At 36.3% G+C, this 16,339-nt stretch overlaps 1 protein-coding gene and 1 long non-coding RNA gene across 2 annotated transcripts; one reads left to right on the top strand and one right to left on the bottom strand.

Moving 5' to 3' along the window:
- The first annotated feature begins 1,917 nt into the window (after window positions 1-1,917).
- LOC117242067 (probable metabolite transport protein YDR387C) lies at window positions 1,918-6,985 on the top strand. The gene is made up of 3 exons (XM_033508427.1): window positions 1,918-1,935; window positions 2,704-2,775; window positions 3,426-6,985. Exons 1-3 carry the CDS (start codon window positions 1,918-1,920, stop codon window positions 5,058-5,060), a joined length of 1,725 nt encoding a protein of 574 aa, XP_033364318.1. The 3' UTR covers window positions 5,061-6,985.
- Window positions 6,986-7,305: 320 nt separating this feature from the next.
- LOC117243212 lies at window positions 7,306-8,360 on the bottom strand. Its single transcript, XR_004495413.1, has 3 exons — window positions 8,200-8,360; window positions 7,775-7,856; window positions 7,306-7,696 (listed from the first exon to the last, which is right to left on the bottom strand). It is a non-coding gene; the product is annotated as an uncharacterized LOC117243212 (long non-coding RNA).
- Between the last annotated feature and the right edge of the window lie 7,979 nt (window positions 8,361-16,339).

Here is a 16,339-nt window from a genome sequence, read left to right as displayed (position 1 = left end):
AGAACTACGCTAATGCAATCCAGTTTGGATCACCAGAAGTCACGAAGAAAATTTTCGATGATCTAGATTGGACAGCAAAATGGAGCACCGTGGAACACCGTTGGTCCGATTTGAATCACCGAATGCCATGAAGAGAATATAGGATGATCTAGACTGGACTGCAACGTTGGACACCGTTGGTACAGTTTGATACACAAAATGCTACGAAGAGAATTTACCGTGGGAGAATCTACCATGGGATATCGTAAGGATATCGTGGGATGTCATGGGACATCTTGGAATGACCTGGGACACCGCGGGACGTCGTGGAACATCTTGGGATGTCGGGGATGTCGTGGGACATCGAGGTACACCGTGGGACATCGAGGTACGCCGTCTGATCGTTATCGATAAATTATCGAGACGGTTTCATCGATAGATTGTATTACGAGTTTCTGATCGTGAATAAGATTACCTATACTTGATAATATATAATTAATTATTGGGTTGAGAATACAAAGATGAAAATAGGAAAGATTTAAAAATTCACATGTTTGTTTCAGATATATGAAATAGCAATTTTATTTAAAACTGATTAAACGATTCACTTAATTCTTATTACAGTACTTTACTATACAGTAATTTATTATTTTGATAGTGTGTGATGTTTACTGAAATATTGTAACAAGATAGAATTATATTTCGTTGCTAATATTGGATGTCCAGTTTTATATTTTATTTATAATTTCGTATAAGATTATAGTTTTAATTCAAACCAGTATTAAACTGAAATAGTAACTTCGCATGCGACACGAAACTGGTATGGAGAGATCATGCGACCCGCAAAATGTGAACAAGCACTGAATATCATGTCTATTCCTATTCCTCGTCTGTGGTAAAATTGTTTTAAAAAAGAGAATGATGCGTTTCATAAAGAATTATACTATTTATCTACTTACACTTATCTACTTAAACATTACTGTTAATTATGCATGTATAATTAAATGCATGTATAAATTAATTAAATATTAAAGTACTTATTAGGAACGGATTAATGCATCTAGGAAGCATTGCTTTCTGCAGTAAAGATACTCTATATAACCACGCACCTGACTCACAAACGTTCCATCTAGATCCTGTCCCATCAAATTTGAAAAACTCTACCTGATAGAACATCTAATTTAATTTCAATACTTTAATCAGAAACCTAAAGGTCTTTTCGTAAACCCTGCATAATACATATCCGAAAATAATAAAGGCACAGAGTGGCTTTATAAATCTTACCGATCAAGAATATAAAGATTCCCTTAAACCTAACTATAAAAAATCTAAAGGTTTCCTTATAAACCCAAATGCTATAATATTATCATATTATAATATTATAAATTCAAATACTGCATTATGATCGCAACGTAGCCGATGTAGCAAATGAAACAAAAATATATAATAGTCGAAGCTGTGCAATTATTTTTGCTGATTTTAATTTTTACATTATAGGAAATATGTATCATAAACATTTGGCATTCGACTGTTCTAACATTATAATTAGGATATTTCCTAGATATAATATGTACAAAAATATTATTGTTCCTATGTCGGAATATTTAAAATTAATTCGTTACATTTAAACATATAACAAGGAGAATTAGAAGTGTTTATGTGTTGAAATAATGTCGACTGTATGTAAAGGGGAAGTAGCCCTAGAAGTACCCAGTATGGTTGTGACACTCGTGGAAATCGAACAAATCGATACGAAATCCGTAAATCACGAGATTCGGTGTAATGATATTTTACAGTTGTTCTTTTTTGCGATAGATAACCACCCATGATCATTCGTGCATTTTTTAAATAATTATGAGTGAACTGGATTCTACAAATTGAATTATTGAAAATCTATCGTGATTATATAATTGCGTAAAAGTACTTATTTTTGGCAACATGTCTCAGCGTAGGACGGTAAGCATTTAATATGATTATACAACATATATTTTTGAAGTAAACAGTTAGAAATTAAATATCGCAGAGTAACAAATTCTAATTGAATGAGAATATATCCAATCCAATATATCCGAGATCCAAAGAATCGTCTGAACCTACGAATATGATTCGTTATTTAAAAGTCACAATAATCTGAAATCTTTGACCTTGTGTCTGGATCGATCGTAATCATTTAAAATTTGGAATCTTTCACCCTGATTTAAACTGTCACGATCCACCAAAACATAATGTTCGAAGCTTAAAACTGTTACCTCTTATAAATATCGAATCATATTTGAAGGTTCAAACGGTTCTTCGGTATTATCTATAGGACATGTTAATATATTTCATTAATTACAAAAAATATTTAAGAAATATATAAAAACCGTTCAAATGATTATTGATTTGGAGGGCAATCAAAGGAATTGCTTTTAGAAGAAAGTTTTCAAAAGTACAAATAACCTTTAGCAAACGTCAGTAAAAAACTCAGGTACGTCTTCTATCTATAATAATATCAAATAACATCAAGCATATTTTAATGCTGTTGATAGAAATATCATAAATTGTATTTCTATTAAGATAGAAGAAAGACAATTTTTTAATTCCTTTGGAAAAATATTAATATTTAAACACGTATTAATATGTTTTCCGCGATTTGGATGTTATATTCGCTTAAAAGTTTGCTTAGACTCTCTAATTAGAATGGAATTATGATTTCTATTCTTAACAAAGGTATCTGTTTTCCAGGTTTCCAGAAGATCGTCTCAGAGCGATGATTTCAATCCTTTCCGTCCATCACCGGAAGAGGATGCTCTTATGGTCTACAACTCACAATGCCGGCGATGCCTAATAGCTATTATCGGTTAGTTTTCACTCTTGATATTGCGTCATGTATTTATCTGTAATTTTAATACGCAGAATGCAATTTACTTTGCCTCCTTGAATTGATATTTCATAGTGGCGTTCTTGAATTATTTCTCAATTCTAATGACTTACGTACCATCGTTTAAAGTTGCATTTCTATTCCATCGTACATTATAATAAATTTGACATTTCGATTCTGATATTCATCGCACTGATTCTTTATTATATCATAAATCGAGTACAAACTTTTATATATTAATGAGAAATCTGAAATCGAAAATATGTCCATTATTACACATTAATATACCTAGACTTATCGCAAGTCTCTAACAAATTTTACTACATGTAGTATTTTACTTCATGTAGTATTTCTCCTAATGCACATATAATGCGAATGGATTAACAGATTAATGATAGAATAGTTAAGAAGTGAAACTAGTGGAAAGCATTCCAGCTAACATCGCGAAGAGTTCAATTACTTATAGCCTGCGGTATGTATTAATTATAAATATATTAACAGTATATGTTAAAAGTACAAACTTGCATAAATATATGCAGTGTAATTATCAGACGACCGCAATACAATTAACATATGCTATATATAGCATTACCTGTCTCTCATTCCAGTAACGCTAACCACGATCATAGGCGGTTCAGTCAACGGATGGACAACGATTTCTCTTTATTATCTAATAACCGGGACCGGCGGCGCTCCGATGACGATAACACACGACGAATCTTCATGGATGGTTTCTTTGACAGTACTTGGTTCAATGATCGGTTCACTTGTGGCTACACAGTTGGCCGCCAGCAGCTGTTCTAATATCTGCCTCGTATTATGCAACACAATGTTAACCATAGGTTGGTTCACCATCTACGAAGCACCTTACGTGAAAGTACTATACATTGCTCGAGTGATTCTCGGTATAGGCATTGGTATTGGCAGTACGGTAAATCCCATGTACCTGTCAGAAATCGTCGATATTAAATTCACAGGCATCGTAGGTTTTGTAACCGCAGCGAACGTATCTATCGCGTCAGTATTGTTCTACGCACTAGGACTCTGGATGATGTACAAGTCACTGCTGCTGCTTCTTGTAATACTATCCTTTATATGCTTCATGTCGATCAGGTGTTTCTCCGCACCTCGATATTTGTCGGTGACATCAGATCAAATGACGCAAACACAGCAATCGATGGAATATTGCATCGAAAATACTCGCGCAGAGGAAATGGAACTACGTGCTCTACGGGCACAGACCAGATCCGAATTACACCAACAATCCGGATGCGATTTATCCTTACAATCAAGAAGCGATTTACCCTCACAATCCACAAGAGAATTACACCAACCATCCACAAGCGAAATACACCCAGAGTCCACAAGAGAAGTACACCCAGAGCCCACAAGCGAAATACACCCAGAGCCCACAAGCGAAATACACCCAGAGCCCGCAAGCGAAATACACCCACTAGGAAGAAGAGAATTACAGCTTGTAAATATACTCACTAAATATACCTGCTCAACCAAGCTGCGAGAAATACTACAAGGAAGCAACAGAAAAGCTTTGTTTATCATGCTCGGCTTGATCATGGCACAACAACTTAGCGGAAACTTCATCACTATGCAGTATCTGCATGTGTTGTTTAGCAAAACAACGATTTCCCTCGAAACACATGAAGCGACGATGGTGGTCCTGTTTGCCGACATTATATCTAGCTCTTTACCCCACTTAAAAGTGGAATCTATTGGAAGAAGAAAACTTCTGATTCTGTCTACGCTTGGATCGTGTTCTACATTGATTGTTCTAGCAATTTATCTTTTGTTAGATCAACATAAATTTGACGTTTCCTACGTCTCTATTCTTCCAGTTATCGACTTAATTATATATCAAGTAATGTTTTACATTGGTTTAGGTACGTTACCCAATGTTCTCCTACGCGAGTTATTTCCTACGGAACTAAAAGGCTCCGCTCGTGCCATCATTGTAATTTTCGATGGTATAATTGGTTTTACCGTGCCGAAACTGTATCAAGTGATTACCGATAATGTAGGATCGTATGCGATTTACTTTATCTTCACTATATCATGCTTCTTGGCATTTGTGATGGTGTTTATATGGGTACCGGAAACAAAAGGAAAAACATATCACGAGATTAAAGCGCTTCTAGTTGGTGAAAATTTGAATTCACCGAATGAAGAAATTAGCACCGATGAAATGGATAGTCGTGAAATATGACAGGAGAAAATGCACTGACAATCCATAGCACGGTGTCTCCATACTCGGAATATTTTATTTCTCATTTTTATTAGTATAACGATAAAGATCTACAATTTTATCACGATATGCAATTTTTGTAGTAACGTAGTTTTATTTGTTTGTACATGTAATTTTAGAAATGTGTTTAACAAAGCTCATGGTCATTTACAAACATATGCATCGTATAAATTGACTTGCATTGAACTCAGAGGAATACATGTTCTCGAACTAAACTTTTTATCCATTTCATAATACGAACAATGTAACAATATCAATTAACTCGAGATAATTGAACAAAAGTTTGCAAAAGTAAGAAAAGTAATATATTAAAAAATGACAAGGTGACATAATACTGATAAGAACAATTTTTTATATCTCAGCTGTTATTTGTTGTATGCAATATATAATTTGCAGCATAAACTTAAATCTAGCTCGAGTCTTTCTAATCGCAAAATAAAAAATAACTTAGATGAAATAAAAAGATAAACCGCGGATGCTATTCTCCGTGCACCGCTATCCATTGGTATGTGCGTACTCGAGCAATAAACGTTCGTTTCGGAACCTACTCCGTACTCGCGACCACGACTGCGATATTCGAAAAATCGGTAGCCAAGGCTCAAGACAAATGGTATGCTCCATTCGTGATGCCAGCTTCGCCGTCGATTTTTCAAATCAAATTTCCTAAAACAGGCTGGACAAGTGAAATCGCGCCTACCCGACCAGAGACCGTGCCAACCTGCCTGGCCCTACCTACTTATAATTAACATTCACACCGTAAGGTAATGCTACCTATCCTACCTAGCCCTATATTTAAAAAATAGCAAAACAGACAACACCAACACACTCACTCCACGGTTCTCACACATAACCTGGGCGCAAGAGCCTACACTAGAAAGACGTCCCGGAACGCCTCCGATACCGGAGTTTGGCATACAACTTTCACACTCTAATGTACATTTTCCTGAAATCAATCGACGATGGCTAGCGATCATTGCGTAAAAATATTCTGTATATTCCAACTTTAATTATTCAAGTATATTTAAATTTAAATTTTAATTAAATACACATAATTGTATATATAATCATGTATATCTATCACCATCTAAAGAAATAATTTGAGTGGAATAGGTCGTCGTATTTTAATCGATGTAATTATCATTGTAGTTTAATACTGAGATTAGTAATATTAACATTAACATCCACTATACTCATTTACTAACATTGTTATTTCCAATGGTAATTGAATTCCAATTCCACAGCCTAACCACATACACACTCAGTAGAAAATACGTCGTGCACGATACGCTAACGCAACGTCAGTCGCTGAAAAAACTGTTAAGCTTATAGACTACTCATCATGTCCATTGCCTTCCTCCCACCCAAGACGCGCCTGGGCACGTGAGTGAGATCCTGACAATGAACATGGAAGGGGTTAAACCTGAAAATCCTATGCTAAAAATATGATTAGCCTATTTATTATATTTTGTATCTAACAGGCTAATATTCTTTGATTTTGCAATCTAATTTCACTTCAAATTTTAATAATTCTATGCTGTATTTTACTTTATTATTTTAATGAAAAATTAAACTATTATGCTAGAATGAAGGAAATTAATGAAAAATGTACATATTTATTAAACATAAATTAAGATTCAATGCAAATAATATTTATATGAATAAATAACAATGGACTCTAAATGAACTCTATTACTCGAAATATCCTCAAGCGATATCTTTATCAAAACACATTTTTAAAAACACAAAGAAACGTTTAAAACCCGTTTTGATTCTGAAATCAGCCTGTCGCGAAGTGTTTTCTTGCGCGTGAAATTGGTAATATCCGTCATAACGGGCAGACAAAGTTATACTTTAACATATACTTCTCTATTTCATATTTTTATTGAAATTATGTGTAATACATAAATAATAAAATTAAATAATAAAACTGTTCCATACCATCGTTAAGTAAAAGATTAAAGTAAATATTACTTATAATCTTCATCAGCATTATAATAACTTTAATCATAATTGAATTTCCATATTAACGAAGTCTGAGGGTATCAGACTTTTTCACTAAAAAATACTTAAACGAAGTCATTTTGTCGTTTATTTCAATATTCATATATATATATATTCATATGGATATTTGGACTTTATAAATATATAGCAATACTGAATATAATTTAATTTTATAAATAATTGTATTGAATATATTGTGTAATTTTCAATGATATGTATATATATATTAATTATATCTAGTAATATAATAATTATAAAATAATACATTAAAATGCGTTGTGCAAGAAAACCTATCCTGAATTAATAAATAAAATATAGACCAGAAAATGTTACTACTCACGGGTATAATAAATACCCGGGGGGTTACTATGCTCGTCAAAAATTCTACTTATACAACCAATCACCCGTGCTGATTCGGACCTTTCATCCTACGACATGATTGAGTGACCAGAGGAAGAAAAATGCATGCGACTCACCATTAAATGCGAAGAACGTTATCATCGATATTGTTGTATGCTGAAGGAAGTCGTGATCAAGCCGGAATCATCAATTCGGGATCATCGATTTCGATGGAACAAGTGAAGGCTAGAAGAAACCTGTAACAAAGCGTAGAATATTATAATTTGTTTTTAAAGACGGTGTCGATTACTTGAAAAGTGTAAAATAATGAAAACCTGATATTATTAATATTGAGAAAGTCCGATATTGCCACGGTAAAAGATTGTGCGGGAAATGCAGCAAAATTCAACATATTTACTGTAAATATGAAAATCTTCTGTGTTTAATTATTTACAAATATATTTTGGAATATACAGGTTAAAACAATGAAATAATTCTTATAATTCATTTATAACAAAGAAATTATTCGATATACTCGATCTAGCAATGCGATTTGTATAATTTTTTCTAATTGCATCCTAAAACTTTCCTGTCTTGCATCTTAAAAATCTTCATATTCTCAAAAAAGTATAAAATTGTTAATTATATATATATCATATATGTATCATGAAAAAAATAATTGTACACTAAATATTTTCAATGATTCAATGAAAAGACAATACAAACGTGATTGCTCTCATTAAAATGAAGGTAACATTACCAAATCATCGGAAGCCATCAAATTAATCGAGAATCGCCATATTTTCGTCGATATGTCGTTTTATATTTCGTTGCATATTTCCTCCATTGTTCGAATTTATATTCCTTTCGTGCCAACCACATCATTAACAAACAACTTGTACAAAAGAAGACAAATAATTTAATATAAATACACAAAAGTAGAATCAAATACATTAAAAAGAAATAACGATCGAATATAAAATCTAATTCAGACGCAAAAAGTATAAACTATCGATAAGCAGCAGTCAACGTACGATCAAGGGAAAATAAAAAAGAACCCAAAAGAATACTTGATTTTGTTATAATAATAAACGTATGTAATAAAACAAACCTGATGCCTCGTAGTAGTATATAAAGGCAGCAGGATAGCAGTATAAATGTATAATACGCAATTGACAGAATACGTATCAGAAATGTCAATTCGTACATCTTCACGCAACAAGCTTCCATAATCGACTGCCCCGCAATTCGCAGTTTCGCCCAATAACTTTCGTACTGGGGTGGGGATGTTTCGACTGGCGGCAAATCGACCGCGTTTGAATCAACAAATGTTGGAAGTGTATCTATCTCGGAACATATCGTATTTCGCAGATAGAACATCAAGCAACTACGTATATACATATGTACGTATATATTATACATTATTATACATACAGTGACTCATGAAAATATTTCAACATTAATGGTGTAATTTTTTTATAAATATGTATGTATATTGATCAGCGTTTTCGAGAAATATAGTTAGAAAATTCAATGGTACTTTATAATAAAATAAATACTTTTCGTATTATGCTTATCTATATATATATATATATATATATATATATATGTACATAAATAAATATAATCAACTAAAATAATCTGGTCGCGCCATCTATGATGAACTACTGATACTTTTACTACTGGTTAGTGTTCACTGATTCACTGCCAGATGGCTCCATTATATCCATAGGACCCTGCATTAATTACATGTATATAACTAATCAATTACAAAGTTAAAGTTTCTGTTTAATCCGTAAATAATTCAAAAATTACGCTTGTAAGGAAAGTTTGATCTTTTAATTTGGTCATGAGGAAATTACTTCATTCCCTGCCGCCAGATGGTCATAGTATGTCCACGTTTCGATCAAATTTTTATTTCGTAAAAAAACTAATTATAAAGATTAATCTGTGAACTTTTATAAACGCGTCCCTCAGATTAGACCTTCGGCTCTCTTCCCACTTTCATTTTGATCCAGGAAATGCTTATATAAAGATTAACAAATTCCATATTACTCGATAGATACAAATTTCGGCTAAGCTCGAAACTAGCAACAAAATTAAACGCGAACATAGTTGGAAATATGTGCATCATCTTTCACACAGTTTTGCAAACGAATTTCCGTTTACTAAAGTAATTATTAGCAGCAATTGCAAAACTACTACTATCACACACTAGCTATACGATAAATTTAACTAATCACAATTTCTCCTATACATACATATCAACATGATTATCATCGAACCGGTGGAAACCTAATGAAAAAACCTGACGAAATAGATCTACTCGACTAAATTTTAACATCCATACGCGATAGATCACCAAGTTAAACCGCAAGTCCACCGGGAACCTAAGATAAGCTACACTGTGCTAGATTTCCACCACTGGCGTGTATGATAGATGAACCGTACGCTGATATCTTAATATTTAATATTTCCAACAATTCCATCGTCAACTTATCCCGGAATACGACAATTTTTTCGAAATACGAAAGTTTTACGATTCGTCAAAAATTCTCTCTTCTATCGTGTCAAATTGCACAGCGTTAAATAACTACGTGATAGATGGGTCGCATGTCGATAGTTGTTGTTGGCAAAGGGGTTGCATTAAACCGTGTGGTTCGATTTGCGTATACGTATAGTTGTGGGTCGCTTTTACAGCTGCGAGGCTCGACGTGGAAAGCGCGTGCATAAGAGAGAACCCACAAGCGGACGCGACGAGAGAGAAAGAGGAAAAGAACGAAGCTCTGGCTTCGTTCTCGAGGAGAACCTTCAAGAGCTTGGCCCGCAGTTAATTGCCAGCATTTAATGAGCGCTCTTTGACGCGCCGCGCGAACCGCCGCTGTAACACTCGTAATGGCCGGTGCTTTTCTGACGACTCCGGCCTCTCTTTCTATCCTTTTCCTTTTCTCTCTGTTCGCGTGGTACAGATGTACCAGTTCTCTCCGAAGCTGCCAATGCGCGTTCCCTCTGCCTATACGCGGCTTGCCTGACTGGTAAATGAAAATGGCCACGTATTATCGAGCCACGCTCGTGTAATATACTTTAGTATAGGTTATTGCTATATAGGTGCATAGGTGGATACCCAGCCACCGACGAAAACCACTTTAACGATTGAGATATTAGCTGGCCAGGTTGCGCGAGAGGGAAGAGGATGACGAAACGAGCCGCTTCAACGATGTAGCCGGTCGCGGCTGATAGTTTTGTTGAATCATTGGCTCTGTCAGAACCGTTTGCCAGCGCTTTTTTGATCATGTTACGTGTGCTTCGTTCGCTACATCTATTGAATATACGTGTTAGATCTTGAGACACACGAGTTTTTACTGGCCTTTCTTAGGTCACCCTATCATAGATAGAGGCAATAGTCTTTATGGATGAATGAAAATATTTTTTCACTTATTGCACGTTGCATCAATTTCTTATTCTAGTTAAGACTGCGTAATCCTTCAAACCATTCGGTGGAATTACTACGAATAGTATACAGATATTATGATGAATCCAAAGTAGCTATTCATCGGTGCATTACGAGTCATTGCTGTGTAATAACGGTAAAATACATCTATATTAGTGTCAATACGTCGTTCGATTTCTGACAGCGCAATTTCAATAAAATGATTTGCATAATTCTTCATATCCACTTGCAGATGGTTCTTTGTTAGAATTTATTAATACCGATTAACTTGTAATTTGTAGGTTGTAAAATTTGACTCGTAACGTTGCTTCGATTGTATGGGATTTACCGATGGTTTGTCGCTATCCCCAGAGAGTTTCAGTTTTTCACTGAAATATTTGGAATCTCACTTTGAAGGGACACATGGTAGACGAGGCCTGCTGCTCGTGGAAATATTCCCGGAGGACGACAATTCACCTAATTGTCATCCATTCACCCCTTTTCTCGCGCTGGGACGCGGCTCACTCGTCTCCCGTTTCTTGGGACCGAGGCTCAAAAAGCGACAGAACCGGCACTATTACTTATGCATTGACGTATTTTGACAAGTCTCTCGGTGTCACACAGTGGAGACAGTTTACCCTCCTACTGACGCGACTATAGTTGGGAACAATTTGCTCGCGAGAACCTGGTGGGCGTGATCTCGATGACGATTAATTTTACGAGGAGCAGGACTTTTTCGGAGACTCTCTTCGGTGAACCGTATTCCGTACGCATTGAAACGTTTTAGTCAAATATTTTTGGAAAAGAATCTACGTAGGATTTGAAGTGCTGAATTTGTGCATTACGAGTGGAAAATAAATATAAATTAAAAGAAGAGGAAATAGAAGTTTACAACTGACGTTTCTGCTGCAATCGTTTACGACTTAATTACGTTTTCTATCGAAAGAGAATTTCTCTAGCTTCAGGAAAATACGATAGAATAGAGCTTACATCGGAAGCTTACTCCATATTCGTCAGTTATTCCGCTTACTCGGTATAAAATTAAAGTTTAGACGAAATAACAAGATATTGAATTTTTATATAAATATATGTACGCGTCTACAACTGCATTCCACTGGAAATGTTTCTTTGTAGTCGTCCCGTTTTACACGAATTTCCAAGATATAGATGCCAGACATTTTCTTGAGAACTTCCGGTGAATCATTCCCGATAGACCGATTGATCATTTTACCTATAGACACCTGGAAACCTCTGGCCAGGTTAGATCTACGCGCAGATTCAAGACTGTCTTTGAGAATCACTCTTGGGACCAAGCGTTCGAAATTGAACGATCTGTGTTCGCTGATGATGGAACTAGCTCCTGAGAGTTTCGTTCTCACCGCTTTCCATTCGACTAAATTGTCTTTTTGTCTCGATATCGACTGTTCCGAGAATCCCCTATAATAGTATTATTCGTAGCTTCCCGAAAGTTCCAAATTATTTTGTATGTGTAGAGTTTGATTTAAAATTGAATAATTGAAAATATATATTTACACCTGTGGCCATTAGTATCTACGTATTGGGAAAGCTGATTGTATTAGGTTGTCCGAAAAATGTCTTTCTTTTACAGACCCGTCTTTTACAACGATGCATCTTTATACGAACACGAAACCTAATCTGTCGAACGTTGTGATCTTTATTTTGATAGAACAAAATGGATCATACGTGATTCGACAAAATAATATAAAACGGAAAATGTTGTGCATCCATTATTTCCTTACGAAACAAAAGAAACTTTTCGGACCACCTGATATTTAGTAAACGTTGAACACTCTGCGCTGCTATCGTTTCCTAATTATTTTACTACAAACCAGTTGCTTTATTCTCCCAGCGCCTTATAACGTAAAATTTATTAGACTTTTCCGACAAATATAACGAATAAGTGTCGCGATGCTTATAGCCTGCAAATGTATTTGCATCATCATGCGTAACCTAGTAACACGAAAGGAATTGACGCGTAATATGATTTAAGGGAGCAATGCGAACATTCGGCAGTTCTCCTCGGCAAATCCATTAAACGGGAAACACAGGAATACATTGAAAAGGGCAAAAGCGAGGGATGATGCCGAACCAATTAATTTATAGGACAGATGCAGCCACGGTTTCACTTTAATCAGAGCCGAGACTGAAGGAGGCTCGTGTACAGGCATTTTACGTGAAATTTATGTACCCTCTCGAAGAAGCGAAGAACGAAGCGCGGAGTCCACGATCGGACACGCTGTTGCACACGGCTGCTCGTCATTAGAGGGATAATGCATATCTTAATGATTACGAAACGAAACACTGACACGATGCCTGGATACGTAAGTGCACTGGTGAATGGCGACGAGGCCTGGCGACTCAGCCCATCCACAATCTTGCAACCGTCCCACGCTCCTGCAATCAGCTCCCCATAAACTACAATCACGACACGTGCTATCCCTGCGGTGGATCCTGCGCTCCCTGTAAACAGGCGATAGCTGCGAAGGATTAAATCCTCCGGAAGATGAATTCAAAACGCTCGCGGATCACGGTTTAACCGTCCAGCCGGTATACCGACGCTGTACCATGCAATTAATAGTGATTCCGCTATACTGTTACTGTGTATGTATAACGTATAGTCTGCGGATAACGTGATAATAGGTGTACGTGGATCGAAGATGATGTGTTAAAGCGATTTTGTTTTGGTTACTGCTTAGCCTGTTTCGTTAGCCTGTTTTTATCGGCAGCTGATTTTTACCGCGTGATTCAATTAATTGCGATGCGTTGACGAAGAATTGAACTTTTTTTTTTTAAACAAGATTTATTTCTAGCGTTTGGAGTATTTTATTTTGCAATTATAAACTACTGGTATATAGAGCTTGGTTATTAAAATGATTGGTAACAGTAAGTTAAAAGTGTACGTATGTACATACTTGGTTCGATGATGCGTTAAAATGATGTGCTTTTTTTTGGTTGCTGTTTAGTTTGTTTTACGTATTCTTACTGTTAGTTGATTTTTATGTGCTGTTTTAATTAATTGCGTTGCATCGTAGTATCTACGATTGAATTCTTTTGCAGACTTGCTTCTGATATACTTGATTTTATTTTATTATTATAAATTACTATCGGAGCTGAATTATCCAGATCCATGATCAGTTCTGTAAAATGTTATATTTATTTAAAAAATCATAAATACTTTTGTAATTTGCTACAGCGGTTTCGCTGTTTTTCGTTGTTATCAGGATTCTTTCGTGTATTTTTCTTCTTTGTCCATGTTTACGCATCTCGGATTACGGTCGTGATTAACAGGTCACTATTGACAATAAATATTAACGAGGACGCGAAGAAAATAAAGCTGTAATGGCAATGCACAGGGTTCGTGTCTTAACGCGGCTGTAAGCCCTATTGTGTTGGATTATAACGCTCGTCCAGACGATTCCAGCTTGTTTTTCGGCTAATCTCAAAGGTGATTACACGCGAATCAGAGAAGATTCCTTTGTCGCAGCGGGGAATCAGCTCGACATACCTAACGCCCGAAGAAAGGATGAAGAAGATTGATCATTGACGTATTAAAATATGTCACGTGATCTCTTGAAATTTGTACTAGCCTTTGTATCATATAAAATATGTTTGAAGAGACTGAAAGAATTTATATCTTTGGTTACTTTTTACATCTGCTACGAATGTAATTAATTGAAGCTATTACGTTTGAAGTTCACAAAAGAAGAACGTGATGGGATTGGAAACATTTTCTGTTTCTTAGAAGAAAGCAATTCTGTAGTTCAAAACCCTTTTAACCGGTCTCATTTTGGCAACAAAATCTTACAAAAATAAATATAAATGCTTTAGTACCTAATGTTACCTATTTAAATATTTCTGTAGGTTATTCCGTGTAACATTTGATTTACTAAAAATTTGGCACGTAAAAACAGGTTTATGCACCGATTTAGGCTGTTTACATGTTTACGGTAAACGCAGCACGAATGATTGCCACGATTCGTGTTGTTCTATTTACCGAAAGGAAAACAAATCTAACCCCAATCTATATATTCAAGGAAAGAAAATAATTTGTCGCCCCTTCTAAATGGAAATATTCCCTTAAAGCATGGAAAATGAGTCGCGCTTGTTCGACGCGACACGAAGATGCATCATCGATCCCTAGGGTTTCGCGATTCAATTAAACGCACGATCACTCGTCAAATACAATTCATTTTAATTAACGACGCGAATCGAATCACAGGCACAGCAACGACTATGACGTGTGCGAAATAGATTCCTCTGAACTTTACACGATCCCATTGATCGAATCACGCGACGCAGCTTCTACCAGGGTTACCAAGTTTCGCGATCAACGTTCTGATTTTGATAAACAGGGTCGCTGTCGCTACGAAAACGAACGAAACTTCCCAACGAAGATCAAATCCACCAAATGGAAGAAGAAGAGAAAATAAGAAATAAAATGAAAATGAAAATAAGAAATAAAGTTGGAGTATCCATACGTCCTATGAAAATTGTTCCTCGTTATCTACAGGTAGATATATTTTGTTCCTTATTTCACTAGCTCTTGCACATTATCATAGTATTATTCAAATCATACTCTCATTCCTCATATCTTTTCTCGCTGATCCTAAACTACCCAATAATCCCTCGTTCTTTCCTCACCGCTTATCGCATTAGAATCTAAAGCTGTCTCGCAATGTACCCCAAATTTGATCATTCGAAGGTGGAGTTTCAAGATGTAGAAGCTTAGCTGATTCGTGTAACCCTGTGTTTTAGCACATTATCGAGAAACGATCGCGTTCGATTAAACGTCATTACATTTAGCTACCGATCCTACCTCCACCGGTCGGACATCGAAGGAGCGTGAAGGTACGCGTGGAGAGCAAGCCGAAGAGGCCTGCGCTCGCGAAGGAAAGGAGAAAGTCGGGCGGAGTCATGGAAGAGACCACCTCCACCTTCAGGAGGTCACCTTCGAGGTGACCAATGCACCGCTCGACTAGAGCCATCAAGGTGCTCTTGGACCCAGACGTTCCCACCTCGACAGGGCCCCTGAACGAAGGCGGAGCCTTCTTTGCCCTCGGTGTTACCTCGGCCTTTCTTTTCCTTTCTTTTATTCTCAGCCTCCTTTGCCGCCAGCCTCCGTACGAATCGGCAGCCGAACAGTTCGAGCCGAGACCCCGAAGCAAACAGGTCTCACGATCGTTTTACTCGCAACCGGCAAAACAGATCCGTTTCGGTCATCCTCGACAAGACAGATCGTTTCGCGACCAGGTTACTCCAATTCCTTTTTCTCTAGCTCGTCTTTTTTCCTGCCGTATCTTTATTGTAAGTTCCGTTCAAGTTGCGTGTGAAGTGATTGCAAGGGACAGTTGAGAAAGAATCGAAAGGAGAAACGGTATTTCGGTTACGTTTATTGATAACGTCTGGCGTTTTGTGGTGGCTTGGTGATCCAAGGACGGCTGAAGACGAC

Source organism: Bombus vosnesenskii, unplaced genomic scaffold (genome assembly GCF_011952255.1).
Source record: "Bombus vosnesenskii isolate JDL3184/JDL3185 unplaced genomic scaffold, Bvos_JDL3184-5_v1.1 scf7180000013265, whole genome shotgun sequence".
Lineage (NCBI taxonomy): Eukaryota > Metazoa > Arthropoda > Insecta > Hymenoptera > Apidae > Bombus > Bombus vosnesenskii.
The sequence above is the reverse complement of the archived record's forward strand: the minus strand, read 5'-3'. Positions and strand labels throughout refer to the sequence as shown.

What these genes read in the sequence shown, in the direction of transcription:
- LOC117242067 (XM_033508427.1), top strand. An exon ending in CGGAAGAGGATGCTCTTATG is followed by an intron (nt 2,776 to 3,425) that starts GTCTACAACTCA and finishes TGCTATATATAG; the next exon opens with CATTACCTGTCTCTCATTCC.